This window comes from Barbus barbus, assembly GCF_936440315.1.
Source record: "Barbus barbus genome assembly, chromosome: 39".
In the NCBI taxonomy this organism is placed as follows: domain Eukaryota; kingdom Metazoa; phylum Chordata; class Actinopteri; order Cypriniformes; family Cyprinidae; genus Barbus; species Barbus barbus.
The window spans coordinates 23,811,007-23,829,567 of NC_136717.1; the positions used below are offsets into that span (position 1 = coordinate 23,811,007).

Here is an 18,561-nt window from a genome sequence, read left to right on the forward strand (position 1 = left end):
TATGTGTCTACATTTTAAAAGAAGGTGAAAATAGTTAACAACATGTACAAAGTACAAAAAAAAATTGATACTGTAGTTTAAACTGCTCCTAAGAGGTGCCAAATGATTAAATGACCTGGCGAAGACTCTTGAACGTCAATTACGTAACCTTAGCCAATGGCAAGCGGTGGTATGGTGGCTTATGAATATTAATAAGGACACGTGATCGAAACTCCGGGAAGGTTACCAAAGCAACGTTGGCTTGACCAAATTAAATATTCATGAGCTAAATCCACGGCCACATCCTTCATAATAAAAGTCGCATCAATTTGACCAATTTTTTAAATATGAACATAAATCCATAATGTTTCTGGACCCCATGCCCCAGACCAGTCTAGATTAAACCAGATTAACAGTAAGACGCATACAAAACAACAGCGAAAGGAAAGAATGGTTTGGGAGCTGGCTTTGGGAGATGGTCTTGCAAAACTAGTATAATGTGGTTTTGCACCACCAGAGGGAGAACTCGATTTACACTGTAGACCAGACCAAAGCGGATTAGACCGGAATCTGTGTCGTTCAGTCCAGTGTTTTGAAACGAACGAAATGGAAATTAAAAAGTATCTCTTCTGATAGCGGCTTTCATCTGAATTATGATGCACAGCTGTTGTGAAATATTAATTTCGAGATTGTTTAAACTTGATTGAAGTTATAAACAATGGAAGCGCTTTGGACCAAGAAAATCGAAGGTGAGTAATTTATTATTATTTTTTTTTCCTGTCTGTTTTTCCATTTTGGTGAAAATGCAACACAACAAATCAAATCAGAATGTTAAAGTGAAAGCAATGCATTCAATCATTTCATGATGATCACGCAACTTCCTTTTAGATGAAAGCATAAGGTATTAAATGTATTTTGATTCATTTAATTTTTAAGGCTTACAATGCAGTTGCAAGATATCCTAATTTTCATGCCTAATATAAAGTCAAAACTGATTAACATGCATGCATATGCTGCCTCTCTTTCCTATCTGTCTTGTTTTTATATCAGACCCTCTTTCATTGATGAGTTTCATCATTCCACCGTCGAGGTTACTGTCTGCAGCCATGTGGCAGGTGACTGAACAGAGACAGGTGAAGCACTATGGGATGCTGGAGGAGTTTGTAACCATGGTGACAGAGAGTGTGCCAGAGCTTCTGAATTACAATCAAAGAACCCAGCTGATACTTGGCTTAAGAGCAAGGGTAAGAAACATCACGGTACACAAAAACGGCTAATATTTAGGAACCACCATGAAAAGTTTGGGTTTTCAAAGAGAGCATTGGTTACAGTACTGCATCTCTTATTTTTCACAGCGTCTTCTGGAGTTGTGTCGTGGTAATCGTCAGGTCAACCTGGAAGACATTCAGCCTTACCTGGATCGAATCCGTGCTCCTCGTGTCAGTGAGGTCAAGTCATGCTCAGAACCCCATTTGGAGGTTTTTGAAAGATCACGCTTGCACTTAAATTACAATTTTTAATAGACTTTATGCATTACAGGTGGTTCGTGAAGACGTGGAGGAATCTGAGGCCTGTTTCTTAGACCTCATTCGGACCCTTATTAGCAACCCTGAAGAGAGAGAGCATTTCTTTCAGGTTGCAAACACATAAACATGCTCACAACACTTTACGGCTTTCTGTTTTTGTTTCTTTGCCATGAAACAAACTATTCCCCCCCCCCCCCCCCCCCCCCCAAACCTGTGTAATTAACAGAACATTTTCCCCGAGGAATATGGCCCCAAGTTTGACAAAAACCTAAAGACACTTATGGAAACCTTCCTCTTACATTTTGATCGGATGATGTCAGTCCCAGACCTTTCACAGGTACATCAATAAACATAACATGTAAAAAGAACTGAAACAGTTTCTGTTACAGTTGGTCTGGTTTTGTTCCTCAGACAGTCTCTTGGCTCAGGACCTGCCCGTCTCTTCTGGAGGAATGTCTTCGTTCAGTCTTTGTTCCAAAGCAGATGAAGACCCTGCTTGAACATCACAGAGCTAATGGAAATCTTCAGGACAATGGTAGGCTTTTATGTTAAATAATGCTAAATCCATGTGAAAGGATATAATAGATGCTTCTATGTTGTGTAAATACAAGATGCAGTTTTGACTTGCTCATTTAGTTGCATCTGTGTTTGTAAAGGTATACAATCAGAATGACAAAAGAACAGCTTCACAAACAAAACCCGAATTACAAAGGGGTAGTTTCACTAAGGATAACCATTTGGGGAAGTCTGAAAGCAATAGTTCACCCAAAAATAAAATTAGCTTAAAATGTACTCACAACAGATTTGGAGAAATGTAACATTACTGCAGTGAATGGGTGCCGTCAGAATGAGTGTTCAAACAGCTGATAAAAACATCACAGTAATCCACGTCAGTTAACGCCTTGTGAAGTGAAAAGCTGCATGTTTATAAGGAACAAATCCATTATTATGCTGTTTTCAACTTTAACCTGTTGCATCTGGCTAAAATACCAGTCTGTGATCTATAATAACACTGTCTAGCTGTCATCATATAACCACTTAACCACAACTTAACTACTCTTCAGCAAAATGGTAATCACTAAAACTTTAACAACATACACTCTTTTAAATATACAACATAAGTGAACATCACAAAATGCAATAAATAAGGCATAAAATAACACCTAATTAACATTTTCTTAATTAAACTAGTAGCAAATAACATTATGCTACACAAAACACCTTCACTTAATTACCAACAAATGTGATCTTTTATTTGTCTTTTTGTCTTTCTCTGTTGTAGAGTCTCTTCATTCTGCTCATAACAGCTGTACATTTTCATCTCAGTCTCTCCCTCCGCTGGTTCGAGTCGTCATTTCCAGCGATCACACAGAATCCGGCGACCCGTCTGAACCAGGAGCCGATGTGGATGGTCAAGACAAAGATGATTGCCACACTTCTAAAACCTTGTCTGATCCTGATACGTCCTGCTGGACGGCTAAAAAGAGAAAATTCAAAGTAGAGACAGAGGAGAGAGAGGATGAAGGGGATGATGATGATCAGAATTGGCCAATCACAGGTGACGGATACAGAGAAAAGATGAACAGTTATGTTGACAGCATTCTTGGTGAAGAGCTGACTCAAACACACACTAAAAAAACCTCTAAAAAATCCTCTAAAAAGAAAAGAGACGACAGCGCAGACGTGTCCGGAGAGTTCACATTTATCAATCATTTGGGTGCATACACAGGTCAGTTCTTCGAAGTGTGAATCACTTTAATATAAGCAACCAAGCAGATTTAAACTCTTTTCTGCTTTATTTACTCAGAAGAGTCTTCCTACCAGACCTCTGATGCTTCAAAAGTCCCTTGGTCAGAGGAAGAAACGTTCAGTCTCATTGACACATGGGGGAAAGACAGCGTCCAACGGAGTCTAAAAGACTGCGCCCGAAATCGACACATATTCAGCCTCATCTCAAAGAAGATGTTCGAGAGAGGCTTTACCAGAACAGCAGAGCAGTGTCACACCAGGATAAAACGCTTGAAAATGAGCTTCCGACAGTGCCATGAAAACATGTGAGTTCATTCATAAATGCATTTGCAGTCAACATGAAATAGACTTTCATAATGAATATATTTGGTTTTATTGTTATTACTATGAAACTGACATTTAATGTTGACTTTAAAGAAAAATTTTAGGGCCAAATAACTTTCTGTATAGTTAAAAAAGGATCCATCTTTTTTACACAAGACATTAATATGACATTTACTAAGTTTAAAAGGCAAATTAGTAAAAATTCTTCAAATAAATTAAAATAATTTATTCAGCAAGGATGCATTAAATGATCAAAAATGACAGGTAGGACTAAAAAGAATAAGGGTACAAAAGTGGCTTTTCTTTTGAACTTTCTATTCTTAAAAAAAAAATCTTTTAAAAATGTATCACAGTTTCCACAAAAACTATAATAAGAAATGTTTCTTGAGCAGCAAATCAGCATTTTAGAATGATTTCTGAAGGATCATGTGAGACAGAAGACTGGAGTAATGATGCTGAAAATTCAGCTTTGCATCAAAGGAATTTTTTAAATAGATTAAAATAGAAATAGGTCCATAATATTACTGATTTAACTATATTTTTATATAGTTCAACTTTTGAACAGAAGGGTATATGAATCTTTGAAATGTGAAATTTATTATACTTTTTTTTTTTTTTGATGAAACTATTGTAAGTGAACAGAATGTGTGTTTGTTTGGCAGAATGAAAGGAGAGAAACCGGAATGGAAGTTCTATAATGTGCTGGAGAAAATTCTGTGCCGTAAAGCATCTACAGAACAGGAAGACACTGTTACTGACGTCAGCATTCCAGAAGAGTCCTCGGGACAGCAGGCAGAAGATGACACTGATTGGGATGTTCTTAGTCATGTCGGACTAGAGGGTATTTTTGGACATATTCTATAAACTATGTAAGACTTTATATGTTGTTAACCAAATGTTCATTTACACCCTCTCAAGGCACCAGGAATATCCCATGGACAGACCAGGAAACGCAAACCCTCATCAGGATCTGGGGAGAGGACAAAACCCAGCGAGAGCTGAGAGGGGTTCTCCAGAACGGACACATCTTTGCCATGATCTCAAAAAAGATGGCCGCTCACGGCTACATCCGAACAGCAGAGCAGTGTCAGAGTCGAGTCAAAAGACTGAAGCTGTGCTTCAAACAGTCTTACGAGAGTAAACAGTGAGCGCTGTCCAACATCGTTGTCAAAAAACTCCTGCTACAATACAAGCAAACACATCTGACATGAGAAACTAGTGAATATAATTCAATGCACTGTTGTATTATTTTAAACTGAAAGGGATGTTCTTGATTCTTTTTGCAGCATTGAAGGCAAAGAGCCAGTTGAATTTAAATTCTATAAACAGATGGAGAGAATTATGGCTAATGAAGAACCATGCTCATCGCAGATCAAAGAGGAGGAGTCAACGGACATTGAATATCAGGTGTACAAGTACCAAGAAATAGGTTTGTTTCTTTCGGTCTTCCTTGTAAACTGTTTTCTACACAAATAGTAAGCAGCACAACTGTTTTCAGCACTGATAATAATAATGTTTCTTGAGCAGCAAATCAGCATAGAAGAATGATTTCTGAAGGATCATGTGACACAGAGTAATAAGGCTAAAAATTCACCTTTGCATCACATATTATTTTAAATTGTAATAATTGTTCACTGTTTTTACGGTATATTTGATCAAAAACACTTCTTTCAAAAACATTTTTAAAAATCTTACTGACCCCATACCTTCTTAAATGACACACAAAGAGGACACGCTGCATAAATTGACCTTCTAGTAATTTAATTTATCATGTATGGCGATTCATACATTTTTTTTAAGTGTCTAATAGTTTTTGGGGTCACTGTGTCATGTCCTCCTGTCATCACCCAACTAGAAACAGCAATGAACTGCATGGACGATAGAAAGAAGGTCGCCTGGTCTGATGCCGAGACACTGATTCTCCTCCAGTTATGGGGCAATGAACAAGTCCAGCAGAAACTTCAACGTTGCCCTCACAATGGCCACATCTACTCAGAGATCTCAGAGAAACTGAATGCCCATGGATACCTGCGCTCCGCTGAGCAATGCCACACCAGAATCAAACGACTCAAAATCAACTACAGGCAGTGCAGGGACAGCATGAGGTCAGTGAAGATATTCCAAAGGAGTTTGTTATACAGCTTTATATGCAATTAGCACATCATTTATAAAAATGGCCTGAGCACTAAATATAATTTCAGTTTGTGTTTTTTCTGTGCAGTTCACCTGAAGCTGAACGTGTAGAATTCAAGTTCTATGATCTGATGGAAGATATTTTTCAAAGGAATGCCTCTTCTAACGGGTCAGGAGATAACGAATCCAACAAAAGCATCAAATCAGGTACTTTTATTAAACATCTAGTTATATTGTGCAAGATCTTAAATATATATTCTTTACTTTACTCATCTGCAGGCCATACAAGATGTTGATGAGTATGTTTATTGGAACACATGCTCACTAATGGATCCTCTGCAGTGAATGGGTGCCGTCAGAACGAGAGTCCAAAAAGCTGATATAAACATTACAATAATCCACAAGTAATCCAGACCACTCCAGTCAATCAGTCAACACCGTGTGAAGTGAAAAGCTGTGTGTTTGTAAGAAATAAATCCATGGAGTGGTGTAAATTACTTTTGAAATTGTGATGTTTTTATCAGCTGTTTGGACTCTCATTCTGACGGCACCCATTCACTACAGAGGATCCATTGGTGAACAAGTGATGTGATGCTACATTTCTCCAAATATGTTTTAATTTAATATCATAGTACATAAAATAAGGGTTACTTATTACAGTATATATGCTTTATTTCCCCCCAAAAATGCAGCCCATAATGATTTTATAAATTGAAGTACTGCCTGTTTTTTATACACCAGTGAAAATAAAGTCTTTCCTTCTGTCAGAATCTCAGGACACCTGCAGCAGTGTGGACCAGACAACATCCTGGTCAGACTCTGAAACTGTAGCTCTAATAGATGTTTGGACAGACAATGAGGTGCAGGAAGCCCTGAGAGGATCCGTCCATAACATCCATGTGTTTACTGATATAGCAGAGAAACTGAACAATCAGGGATTCTTCAAAACACCAGAGCAATGCAGATGGACGATCAAGAACCTGACAAAGAATTTCCGACAGTGTTATGAAAGGAAAAAGTGAATACATTTTTGCTTGTTGACACTGGCTTTAACTTTTCATCCACTTTGTTTAATAATCTCCTCCATATTGTTCTCATCTAGATGTGGCATAGAGAAAGTAGATTGCAAGTACTATGATAAACTGGAGCAGGTTCTGGGTGATGAGGCCTTTTCCATGGATGTCAATGATGAAGATGATCAAGATGCAGGTTTGTGACTTTGACATTCATTAATTTCTTCATTTTGTTTAGGGTGGACCTTACTGGTCACATTTCACCCCACAATAACATTAGAAAGTATTCTTTTTTTTAAATGACCAACAATCAAGTCTCTTTTAGACTTTTTGATAACTATAGTTAATGATCATCATTACTGTGCTCTGGGTTTTTTCATCCACTTGTTCTCCCTCAGAATACCAGCAGGCAGCCATGGCAGCCGTATCCGAGTCCGGCAGGAAGATGACCTGGTCAGACCGGGAGACGCAGGCCCTGCTGGACATCTGGGGTGATGACCGTGTGCAGCACAGCCTCATGTCCTGCCCGAAAAACAGGCACATATACAGATATATTTCAAAGAGAATGATGGCACTGGGTTTCAACCGAACAGGCGTGCAGTGCCACTCGCGTGTGAAGAGACTCAAGTCCCAGTTTTACTATGATGGGTGAGTGAGAACCAAACTCAGCAGGCTTTAGTACTGGTTATAAGTAAAATCTGTTATTGCATTGATGACTAGTTCTTAAAGGTTATGTTCAGAATGCAACAATTGTGTACTGCACAGCATATAACACAGGTCAAAATTTTGGAATAATAATAATTATTATTTTTTTAATTTAAAGAAAAAGTCTTGCATTTATTAGAATAAAAATACAGTAAAAACAGTAATATTTTGGAATATTATTGTAATTTAAAATATAATGCAGTTTCCTTTTAAAATCTGATTTATTCTTGTGATGTCAAAGCTGAAAATAAATCTTTTCAGCATCATTACTTCTGTCTTCAGTGTCACATGATCCTTCAGAATCATTCTAATATGCTGCTCAAGGAACATTTCTTATTATTATCAGTTGTGTTGCTTAATATGTTTTGTGGAAATGATTATAAATTTTTTTAGAATCCTATAATGAATGTAAAATTTAAAACAACAGCATTTGTGTGAAATATAATTGTTTTTGTAACATAAAAGTCTTGTAACACCTTAATTTGTCTTTGCTGAATATAAGTATTTTTCTCTGTCTTTTTTTTATCTATCTTACCACAAACCTTTGACTATTCTTTTAAATTATAATATTTCACAATATTACTTTTTTAACCGTGTTCTTAACTAAATGCAGCCTCAGTAAGCATATTCAACATGTTTCAAAAACATTAAAATGTATATGTATGTAATATAGTGTGGTAGTATGCTATTCTGAACATAAATGAATTATATTTTGAATTCCGTTTCCACTTTTAAATGTGTTTTTCAGCAGGGAGGAGTGTAAATTCTATGATCAGCTGGAACAGATTATTTTAAAGGACAGAACATCTGAAAGCCAGGACATCAGTGAGCTGGAATCCATAACGGATTCTGATTCAGGTATCAATCTCAATTTCAGTTTAGTTTTCAATTTTTGAAATATAGTCTTCCTTTATAATTGAGATCAGTTCTTCATGACATGAAAATGCTTGAATATAATTTGTAAAGTTTTACAGTTGATGCATTTGTACTTGTGAAATGTATTTGCATGCCCAGACTCCCTTGCTCTCTCCAAACCTCTCACTGCGGACGGACCGAAGCTGGCATGGGGTGACAGTGAGACGCACACTCTTATATCCATCTGGGGGAGCGATGCCATCCAGGAGAGGCTGAAAGGCTGTGTCAAACGCAAACCTGTATTCCAGCAGATCGCACTGGTCATGGCCGAGAAGGGCTACAGCAGAACAGATGAACAGTGTCGCTCCAGGATCAAAAGACTGAAGGCCAGTTACCGCCAGTGCCTTGACAATTACAGGTAGATACAACAACGTTGACCTCAAAAGTGGAGTATTTAAATCTTAAAATTAAATATATTTTGTCATCACAACCCATAGAAATGAAGGGGAGCAGGTGGAGTGGAAGTTCTTCAAACAGCTGAATAAAATATTTGAGAAATACCCTCTTGATGACGCCGAAACCACCACGGCTCAGGAGCCAGAGGCAGTTGGGAGAAAAAAACCCTAACAGGTCTACAAAAGCAGAGCTCAGGTAAATCTGAACAGTGAAAATATTTATTTCTGATTGTAAAATTGTAATTTCCACTAAAAAGTACAGCAAAAATAATGTACACATACGATGGGGGCTTCAAAATACAAATGGAGATTTTATTATAACATAGAAAATTTACATACTTCCCCTTTTAATGCCAAACGTTAATGCAACTGTACTAGTAAAAAATGTTTGAAGAAAAAAACACTTGTTGGTAATCCGCAATATTTTGCTGCTGCATTTTTCAGTCTGACTACACTACACTAATCTGGAGGGCGCGATCTGAGGTACTGTCTGTCATGTGGACAGTGGAGGATGGTGACACACAAACCTATTAATCGGCTGAATTCCAAGCATGGACTTGTCGCTGAAAAATCCAACACTTCCACTACCAAGCAACAGAAATACAGAAACTTATGTATTATGCTCTTCTGTACATCTGAAAGACATTTGCCTAATGGTGCTGTGGTCTCAGTTGATCATGTTTTCACAGGGTAAATTTTAACACTGAACTTAAATTTTTCTCAGCTGCTTGAATAAAGCATGTGAGTGGGATGGATTTGCGTAGTAAGATGAGAACTGAAGCCAGTGGTCTACTGAACAATACGAGGTCCTTACAACCTCAAACTGACTCGAGTAAGAAGAACCAAGTCTGAACTTGTAGCAAAGCTCTTTCACTCTTAGAACATGATGATATAACTGGAGAAAATTTAATAAATATTTTTCTTCCTAGTGCAGAAAAAAAAAAACTTCCAGAAAATGGATTTATAATGTATATTTGTAAAATAAAAAGAAACAAATTTGTGCTACATGGGGAAAAACACTGAAAAGAATTTACATTTTGTACAAAAACATTAACTTTTAAAGTATATTTGCTAGATTTAACCAAATTTAATATATACATTATACAAATATAAGTTACTGTTACACAGGATGATGCAAAGCTCACTGCTCAAATCTCAATCTCTTTTTAAGAGTATCCAATTTGTATTGGCATGAGCCAAATAACAGATGAATTTTGCATCCAGTCAGAGTTGGTACAGCAATTTTGTGTACAAAAACAAACAGCATTATTCAGTGATGGTGGAAAATTGGACAGTATTGTTGTTACAGTGAGTTTATCCAATATACTTCTACATTTTTGAAGTGGATAACCAATAAAATTGAGTGGTTAAAATCTCACATTGCTTTTGTCCATTGCAATAAACATTATTTATTGGTTTGTTTGTTGAAATGACTTGTCCAGCATGATTGAGATATCACAATGACAACAAGCCTTCTGGATTGAAGAATTCAGTTGTTGTCAACTTCAAGGAGTAGGTTCATCCAAAAATGAAACTTGGCTGAAAATGTACTCACCCTCAGACCATCCAAGATGTAGTGTTTTTTTCACTGGAAACAGTTTGGAGAAATTTAGCATTACATCACTTCATCACCAATGGATCCTCTGCAGTGAATGGGTGCCGTCAGAATGAGAGTCCAAACAGCTGATAAAAACTTCACAATAATCCACACCACTCATCCATCAATTCATGTCTTGTGAAGCAAAACGCTGTGTAACACACAATTTCATCAAGAACTTTTCAATTTCAAACTGGAGTGGTGTGGATTAAGCAGACTTGGCTTGATTACTTGCGGATTACTATGATGTTTTTATCAGCTGTTTGGACTCTCATTCTGATAGCACCCATTCACTGAAGAGGATCCTTTGATGAGTAAATTTCTCTAAATCTGTTCCAAATTTCTCCAAAACCCATCTACATCATGGATGGCCTAAGGGTAAATTTTCAACAGACTTTCAATTTCTGGTAAACTATTCCTTAAAATACCACAAACTATGTAAAGTATGAATTTATAAAGTATTTCTGTGTGCAGTTGCAATTATGAGTTGCATAAAGCATGGTTAGGAAAACAAAATTATACTTTTAAAGAAATGACTAGTTAATCATGTGTCAAGCTGATCATTGTTAAGCCAAGATCCCTACATTCAATTAAGGGCTTTTGTGTTCTGTTTTCATGCGGCTACGTGTTTGGTCATAGCTCCTCCTACGATTTCCTCGTTCACCCAAATGAGTTCTCTCATGTTTCTTAAGAGGTCCAGCGAACTTGAAGCTCTTCCCGCAATGAGAGCACTGCCACGGCCGCTCGCCCGTGTGGCTGAGCATGTGGTTCTTCAGGTGAGACGAGTGCTTGTACGTCTTCCCGCATCTTTCACAGGTGAACGGCCTCTCGCCCGTGTGCACGCGCTCATGTCTCTTCATGTTCCCAATCTGAGAGAATGCTTTTCCGCAAATCTTGCAGCGGAATGGACGTTCTCCGGTGTGTATGCGCAGGTGGCACCTCAGCATCTCAGGTCCCGCAAACGTCTTGTTACAAAGGGTGCACGGGATCTTGATCCGCGGTCTCTCATGGTTGCGCTGGTGCTTTTTCAAGTCGAACATGTAGACGAAGGACTTGCCGCAGATGGAGCACAGATACTGGCGCTCACCTGCATGATAACCTTTGTGTCTTCGAAGGAGGCTGGCGTAGATGAAGCTCTTCCCACACTGATTACACTGATACGAGCGATCCATGGAATGGTAGCGGACATGAATGGACAGCTTAAATGTCGTCGGGAAACTCTTGTCGCAGTGAGGACACTGGTGCAGGTTCTCTGAGGTGTGGCATTCGCGGTGAATCTTCAAGTATGAGCCTTGAGAGAAGCTTTTGCCACAAATAGTGCACTTGTACGGTTTCTCACCAGTGTGCACACGGATGTGCTTGATGAGGTCTGCTTTCTTGCGAAAGGTCTTGACACACTGTATGCATTTGAAAGGTCTGGTGAGCGAGTGCGTTTTGATGTGATTCGTCAAGAAGCTGAGGCACCTGAAGCTTTTGCCGCAGTCTGAACACTGGAACGGCCGCTCGCCCGTGTGAGTGCGCATGTGATTCCTCAGCAGGCATTCGAAGCGGAACTCTTTGTGACACTCGGGACAGCTGTGTCTTTTCTCCTCCTGTGTTGTCTGGGACTCAGAAGGAGTGGCCACTGCCTTTTTGGAGACTGCGGCTCGAGGTGGACTGCTCTTTCTGTGGATGATAGACTTCACAGACGGTGGTCTTTCTATGACCGGAACGTAGATTGTCTCCTCCCTCACAATCTCAACAGGAGTTGGAGGCAAAACTGGTAGAGAGATGCCCTTTCCAGTTAATTCTGAGATCCACTGCTCTAAACTGACTTGCCTCACACCAGACGTTTCCACCATCTCTGATTGCTCTAGAAATTGCAGTTGGGTCGCCTCCTCTCCCTCGTTCTCAAACTCTGACACCAACACCGTTGAGCCATCCGCGGTCAGGTAGATCTGCTGGACTTCACAGACGCCCGAGTCTTTCTCTTCACAAAGTACCTCTTCTTGTTCTAAGACTTCCTCTGCTTCTTCAGTGGCAGCTATTGTTGTGAACTCCTCGCTGTCCGTTAAAGGCTCAGCCTCTTCTGTGTAACTCTGAGAAGGGCTCATTATGGCGATGGCCGCATGATCAGATTCTGATTGGTTCTCTGTGCCTTCTGATTCAATGATAATTGTCTCTTGTGCAATGGAGGTGGGGGGCAAAGTTTCCTCATGTTCAATGGTAATGGTAGGCGAGATGGTTTCTTGTTCGATTGGATGAGGCAAACAAACTACTTCAGCTGTAGAAGGAATGGACACTGCACAGATCAAGAGAAAAGAAAACCTCTTATTATAGTTGACAAAAACCATATCATAATATTTTTGCTACTTGAAACAAAATAAGCTTTAACTGAAAATATTTTTTTCAGGTAATTGCCAAGACAACGTTTCCCATTGTCATTTAGCTTAAACTTGTATAAAATAATGAAGCCTTTAAAATTAACAAACAAGCAACAAACTAATAAAAATGACAAATACACAACAAAATTGACTTAAATACTAAAATTTTAAATAAAATAAAAAAACTATAAACCACAATAGTATGTCATTTGTACTAGGTCACATTCCACCACAAAATAATAAATATTAGAAATTACAATTAGCCTGTCTTAAAATAATGCAAAAAAAAAAAAAAACCTAAAGGGTCATAAGAAATAATGTGTTTTAGTTATTCAAAAGATGCAAACAAATATTGTTCAGTAGCAACAGTAAAGCTCACTTTCGCTGATAACACTTTGAGATTGCTCATTGTTTCTTGCATGCAGTCTTTTGCTTTTGAAATGCTGGAGAACATCTTTAATCTCAGCTGGATCTGAGAGTGGCTGCACAATCTCCTCCATCATCGAGAGACCGCCGCAAAGCCGCGATGCTGTCTGAGAAAGTCGACATCAAATTTCAGATCAGATTTACCTTTCCTTTTAAAATGTTTGGTTTATTATTGTAGATGGACCATTTTCTTCAATCTTTCATTGAGGACACACCTCTTTGAGGTTGGGCACCGGCAGCAGATCTTCTACTCGAGACAGGAACTCCCATGCAAGGCTCTGTAATACTGCATCATATCCCGATCCATATTCTACAGGGAAGACATGCTGAAGACAAAGAGACAGGGGTGAAACATTGAAAAACATTTTCATGCTTGCTTTATTCATTCACCTCACAGAAATGTGAAGAGGAAAGATGCACGAGAGAGGTGAGCAAATCTAACCTGGATGAAATTCTCTTTCTTTTCTGCGTCCTCTAAAATGTTGTGAACCATTCTGATAAATTTGTTATTGATTATCTCACTTTCCACATCTTTACACTGGAACAAATTGAAAAAAAAAAGACTGATAACTTGCTAAAACAGAATTTCTGTATATGGTTAGTGCATTACAAAAGCAACATGAATTACTCGGTGTGAGAGATTTCGAAGAGAATCCAGATGTGCTTGAATGACCCACAGATCTGGCATTTTATCTTTTAAACAAAGCTCCAATATCACCTAAAAGAAAAGAAAATCCCACGTTACTTGTCTCAGATTATACAATATTAAAAAACAAAATAAGTATATTACATATTTAGCTTAACTATGACTACCTTTTTCCGCAGGTGAAAGATCAGTTTATTAACCAGACTTCGACTCATGATTTCTGGCACGGTCTCGGTCACCAGCACCACAAATTGCTCCAGCTTCCCATACTGTGTCGCATTACGACGCTGAACCACCTGCCATAGAAACGCTGACATCAGCCGAAGAGGCGGCACAACCAGACGCAGTGCAGAGAGAGGGAGAGCTTGGGGGGAAATAAAGATAGACAGTGCAGATAAATATCACAGTATAACATCAAAAGATCTTAATTCTGATAGTTACAATGATTCTATTACATCCAAGTTATTATGACGCATTTAACTGTGGTTTGATTTAAAAATCAAATTCTCGTTTTCAAGAATTTAATGCATTTACACCAATTTATCCGTAACAATTTTTTTAACAACTTGAGGAAATCAGGCTTATAGTTGTGTTAATGCTAAGAAAATTAATCTGTAACAGGTGGAGTACAACAGCTACGTGGCTCAATAATATTATTAATAATAATAATATAGTACATTAACATTTACATGCATGCTGAGAACTTTAACTACTCTTAGATATTAATCACAAAGCAAATTAAATCTTGTTTTAATGAATACTTGTAAGTAATAAAGTGAATAGAGCTTGACACCAACTAGATTATAAATGTATTGTCATTATTCATCATTGACACTTTTTAGAAATATTCTTCAACAATAATACAGTTCGAATAATGTTAAATTAAAGAACAAAATATTATTACTTATTATTTTTTTTACCGGGCCCTTCTTAAAAAATAATATAACCAAATGTGTGTGTGTGAGTAACTTTAATAGGATTGGTTGTGCTAGCTTCACTCTCTTAGCATTTAGCTCACAAGCTAAGTAAAACTCACCCGCCTCGCGACTCTCTACGTTAAGGATTTCCATTATTTAAGGTTAAAATAAATCGATTTTTGTCTTTTAATCAAACTCTGAACGCCTCATGGCACAGAATTAAACCAGTTAAACGCACTGGTGAACGATTGTCGTGAAGCTGACCGAAGCAACGAACAACAACGCTCGACTGGGATACCGGAAGTAGCCGGAAGTAGGTATGTATTCCGCGCTTTTTTAAGATGTTTTTAAACGTGCACGACACCGCATCAGGTCTGGCGGGAAACAGATGCGCTGTGACCTGTTGTAAAGCAACGTGCCAATTTGTATCTTTGCAAGTGATTAAAGTGTGCATGGCATTAAGTAAACAATTGTCCAGCAAGGAATTGGTTCAAGTGTAAGTACAATCAGATAGTGTAACAGCAAATGTGACCCTGCACCACAAAACCAGTCATAAATAAGCTTTCCATCGTTGTATGGTTTGTTAGAATCGGACAATATTTGGCTGAGATATTTGAATATGTGGAATCTGAGAGTGCAAAAAAAAAATCCAAATATTGAGAAAATCGCCTTTAAAGTTGTCCAAATAAAGTTCTTAGCAATGCATATTACTAATCAAAAATTAAGTTTTGATATATTTACAAAATATCTTCATGGAACATGATTTTACTTAATATCCTAATGATTTTTGGCATAAAAGAAAAATCAATAATTTTGACCCATACAGTGTATTTTTGGCTATTGCTACAAATATACCCCAGCGACTTAAGACTGGTTTTGTGCTCCAGGATCACAAATACATAGGCTAGTAGAAAGCATAAGACATTTGGGACATATGCTATTTCCGATTTACTGATAAAATAACTGACTAGGAGTCACAAGTAAGTTAATATACAGTACTGTTACAATGAAAGACAATATTGCATCCCTTCTCTCACATTTTCTGTTCTTTTCCTGCACTTTTCCCAGAGCCCATCACTGCCTTTTACTGACAGATGTTATTTCTGAGAAGCACCTTCATGCATAAACACATTAATTAGAGGAGGAGACAACAAAGGGTTCCATGGAGGGAGGAAATTATGTGATGGAGACAAATGGTGCTCCTGAAAAGGGGGGTCACATTTCTCAAGCTGTTTCAAATGTCTGCTAAGGGAGATACTGCTCTATTCATAGGTTTTATAGACATGAATCTTAACTGTTAAGTGGATGTACTGATTGTTACCTCTGTGAGTGTGTGTGTCCACAAAAGGCAGAGTCTGGCTGGAGTGTGACAAGAGCACAATATAAATAGAAATGCAAATGATTATTATGGAAGATTTATTACATTTATTATGGGGGAGAAAATGTGTAATTTGTGCTATAAGTTGTCAAGACAGGAGGTTCCAGAATTTATACTTTCTTGATGATGTCTCGTCATTGAGGCCTAACTTTGTTTCTTGCTGTTTTACATGGTTTGGATGAACTGCAGTACATGGACCACAACAAGAGAAAAAGTGAAGGTATGTCAAACATCATTCTTCCTTTTCATGTACTTAAATGCATCAAGTGTATATTGTACCTGCATATGACTATTTCTTACAAATATTTTTTGAATAAAAAAGAAATTAAGTATTTATTTATTTTTGGACCTGATAGTGAGGGAAAAGCAGCCAACAAGTCAGCATACATGTAAACTCTTTCAATGCTGTTTAAAAGTTTTATATGTTTTAATACCACTGAATGTGCCACTGAAGTCAAAGCAAATTGTCATTCAATCCTGTTTAAAGACCTACAAAGTGTGTCCTTGAATATGCACCAACACACATAACATGAATGAGTAATTAAAAAAAATCTATAAGATTTAATCTAAAAAACTAATCAATAACAATGTTGTAAAGACATTAGATTATTAAAGGCCTATAAAGGCCTCATATCGATAAGAACAGACATTTATGATCCTGAACCGGTGGCTCCTGCGCCAGTAGAGGGAGATCAGGGCGGTGTGGGTTAACAGCATCATAGCCATATAATCACCAACCCCCCTTCACATCGTCAGAGACGCAGTGTACTCAGACGGCCATTGCAGCAGCATCAAGAGAGTGTAAGAAATGTCGCAAATAAACATTGGAGAGAGGGCGGAGAATCTGCAGGCGAAGATAAGCGTGCCATGCTTTCATCCAAAGACGATTTATGATGAAACGAGGGTGTGAATAGGCCTTGGTGGGTTGATGACTGGCCGTAAAACACAGGCAGAAGAGATGAGGAAGGACGAAACAAAAGGAGGAGTAAAAGAGAGAGAGTGAAATGGTTGTGGATAAAGCGCAAGACGGGGCCATGAGCTCTGCACCGCCTTACGACTCGCTACCAGCTCGGCCAAGCTCCTGCCGTGCAAAAGAGTGGGAAAGAGAGCTGCACGGTGCTCAAAGACTGTCCTCCCCACTTCGACCGGCTCTACCTTCCGTTTCCCGACGGCCTTCGGCGCTCCCTGGATATCTACTCTCACCCTCCAGAGAGTACGCTGACCAACAGCAACGTCTTTCGTTATCTCTGTGCTCAGAGGCCTCGCTGGCGCCCCCTGTGCCTGCAGTGGGTGCTGCTCCACCGTGCTGCCGGGCGGTGGGAGTTATGCCCTTGCTGCGCCTTGCGCTCATGACTTTCAGCTTCCTTTTTTGGGCTGCAGGCATTGCGATCTTCACCTTAGGGGTCTGGGCGCAGGCTTCGCTGTCCGACTACATGCTACTCTCTGCGAACCGCTACCCAAACGCGCCCATCATCTTGTTAGGCACAGGTGCTGCTGTGACCGCATGGGGCTTTTTGGGATGTTTGGGAGTGGCTGCCAACCTTCCCTACCTTCTGCGCGCATACGGCTTCTTCCAGTTGGCCGCACTCATGGGTGGACTAGTGGCGGGTCTCTCGGGGCTCTTTTACAGGGAGGATATTGCCGAAGGTTTCCATAGTGGGCTTAAGAAAGCTGTGTTGGACTATGGAGAAGATGAGGGCCGCGCAGATGCATTGGACAGCCTGCAGAGGGCGCTTGAGTGCTGTGGCACTGAGGGTTGGCGCGATTGGCTCATGTCCGATTGGGCTATTCAAGATACTGTTTACTCAACAGGAGGTTTGGGAAATGATTCTTCCGCTTTGTCATTGCCAGACAGTTGCTGTATAAAACGCAAAGGTTGTCGCAATAGGCCGTTGCCAGAGAGTGTATTCAGCGACATTGAGCTCGCAGGGGTTCATGCTCACGGTTGTTTCCGCAAAGTCTTCAGCTTGGTAAATGACAATGTCTTTCATATTGCAGCAACAGTCCTGGGTCTTGCTTTCACCCAGGTGGCAGGTATAGCCCTCACATGCCTGCTTGCCAATCGTCTATCACCCAGGCTGCGAAGACGAGCCCGTTGAAATAAAAACGCATCATGAATTTGCCTAGGCTCATATACTTGCTGCAGTTTCTTAAGTTCAGATCAGTTTTTATGGAAGAGACCAGCAAACATTTTTTGGAAAAATGCAACAATTAACACTGCAAGTGCGACATAAACATTAGACTGAATGTTTAAGATAGAATAAAACATGTGCATTATCTTATATATAATTAACTTTTGCATGACTCTGAATGACTTGTGTTTTTGTCCAATAGTCCATTTAGCTTCCATTACTGCCTGAAATATTATGTGTAAAAGGTTAGAAATTGTCTATATAGTGTGTCTCATATGTATTAATGGCCCATTAGAGATGTTACACTGATTGTGGAGTGCATTTGTTATTGAATGCTTTACTGGGAGGTAATTGTAATTGTAC

At 38.9% G+C, this 18,561-nt stretch overlaps 3 protein-coding genes across 5 annotated transcripts; 2 read left to right on the plus strand and 1 right to left on the minus strand.

The window, feature by feature from the left end:
- Window positions 1-499: 499 nt before the first annotated feature.
- On the plus strand, window positions 500-10,166 carry LOC306858633 (uncharacterized protein). Of its 2 annotated transcripts, XM_079399252.1 has the most exons (20): window positions 500-728; window positions 1,030-1,223; window positions 1,335-1,427; window positions 1,519-1,614; window positions 1,732-1,842; window positions 1,917-2,040; window positions 2,788-3,234; window positions 3,313-3,559; window positions 4,241-4,419; window positions 4,497-4,722; window positions 4,865-5,007; window positions 5,434-5,683; window positions 5,800-5,918; window positions 6,480-6,729; window positions 6,814-6,920; window positions 7,123-7,372; window positions 8,178-8,287; window positions 8,444-8,702; window positions 8,782-8,935; window positions 9,184-10,166. In XM_079399252.1, the coding sequence occupies exons 1-19, from the start codon at window positions 698-700 to the stop codon at window positions 8,909-8,911; spliced, it is 3,366 nt and encodes a 1,121-aa protein (XP_079255378.1). In that variant the 5' UTR covers window positions 500-697; the 3' UTR covers window positions 8,912-8,935; window positions 9,184-10,166. The 2 variants fall into 2 exon arrangements, with proteins under 2 accessions (XP_079255378.1, XP_079255379.1); XM_079399253.1 differs by lacking the exons at window positions 500-728; window positions 1,030-1,223; window positions 1,335-1,427; window positions 1,519-1,614 and having other exon boundaries at window positions 1,718-1,842; window positions 2,832-3,234.
- On the minus strand, window positions 9,033-14,997 carry LOC306858634 (uncharacterized protein). Of its 2 annotated transcripts, XR_013783220.1 has the most exons (8): window positions 14,808-14,994; window positions 13,939-14,135; window positions 13,754-13,843; window positions 13,568-13,663; window positions 13,341-13,451; window positions 13,079-13,232; window positions 10,631-12,617; window positions 9,697-10,422 (listed from the first exon to the last, which is right to left on the minus strand). XR_013783220.1 is itself a non-coding variant. In XM_079399254.1 (7 exons), exons 1-7 carry the CDS (start codon window positions 14,839-14,841, stop codon window positions 10,927-10,929), a joined length of 2,373 nt encoding a protein of 790 aa, XP_079255380.1. In that variant the 5' UTR covers window positions 14,842-14,997; the 3' UTR covers window positions 9,033-10,926. The 2 variants fall into 2 exon arrangements, 1 of the variants encoding a protein (XP_079255380.1); XM_079399254.1 differs by having other exon boundaries at window positions 9,033-12,617; window positions 14,808-14,997.
- A 2,103-nt stretch (window positions 14,998-17,100) lies between these two features.
- On the plus strand, window positions 17,101-18,165 carry LOC306859049 (tetraspanin-7-like; the record flags this gene model as incomplete). The annotated part of the gene is made up of 1 exon (XM_079399857.1): window positions 17,101-18,165. One exon carries the CDS (start codon window positions 17,101-17,103, stop codon window positions 18,163-18,165), a length of 1,065 nt encoding a protein of 354 aa, XP_079255983.1.
- Window positions 18,166-18,561: the final 396 nt, after the last annotated feature.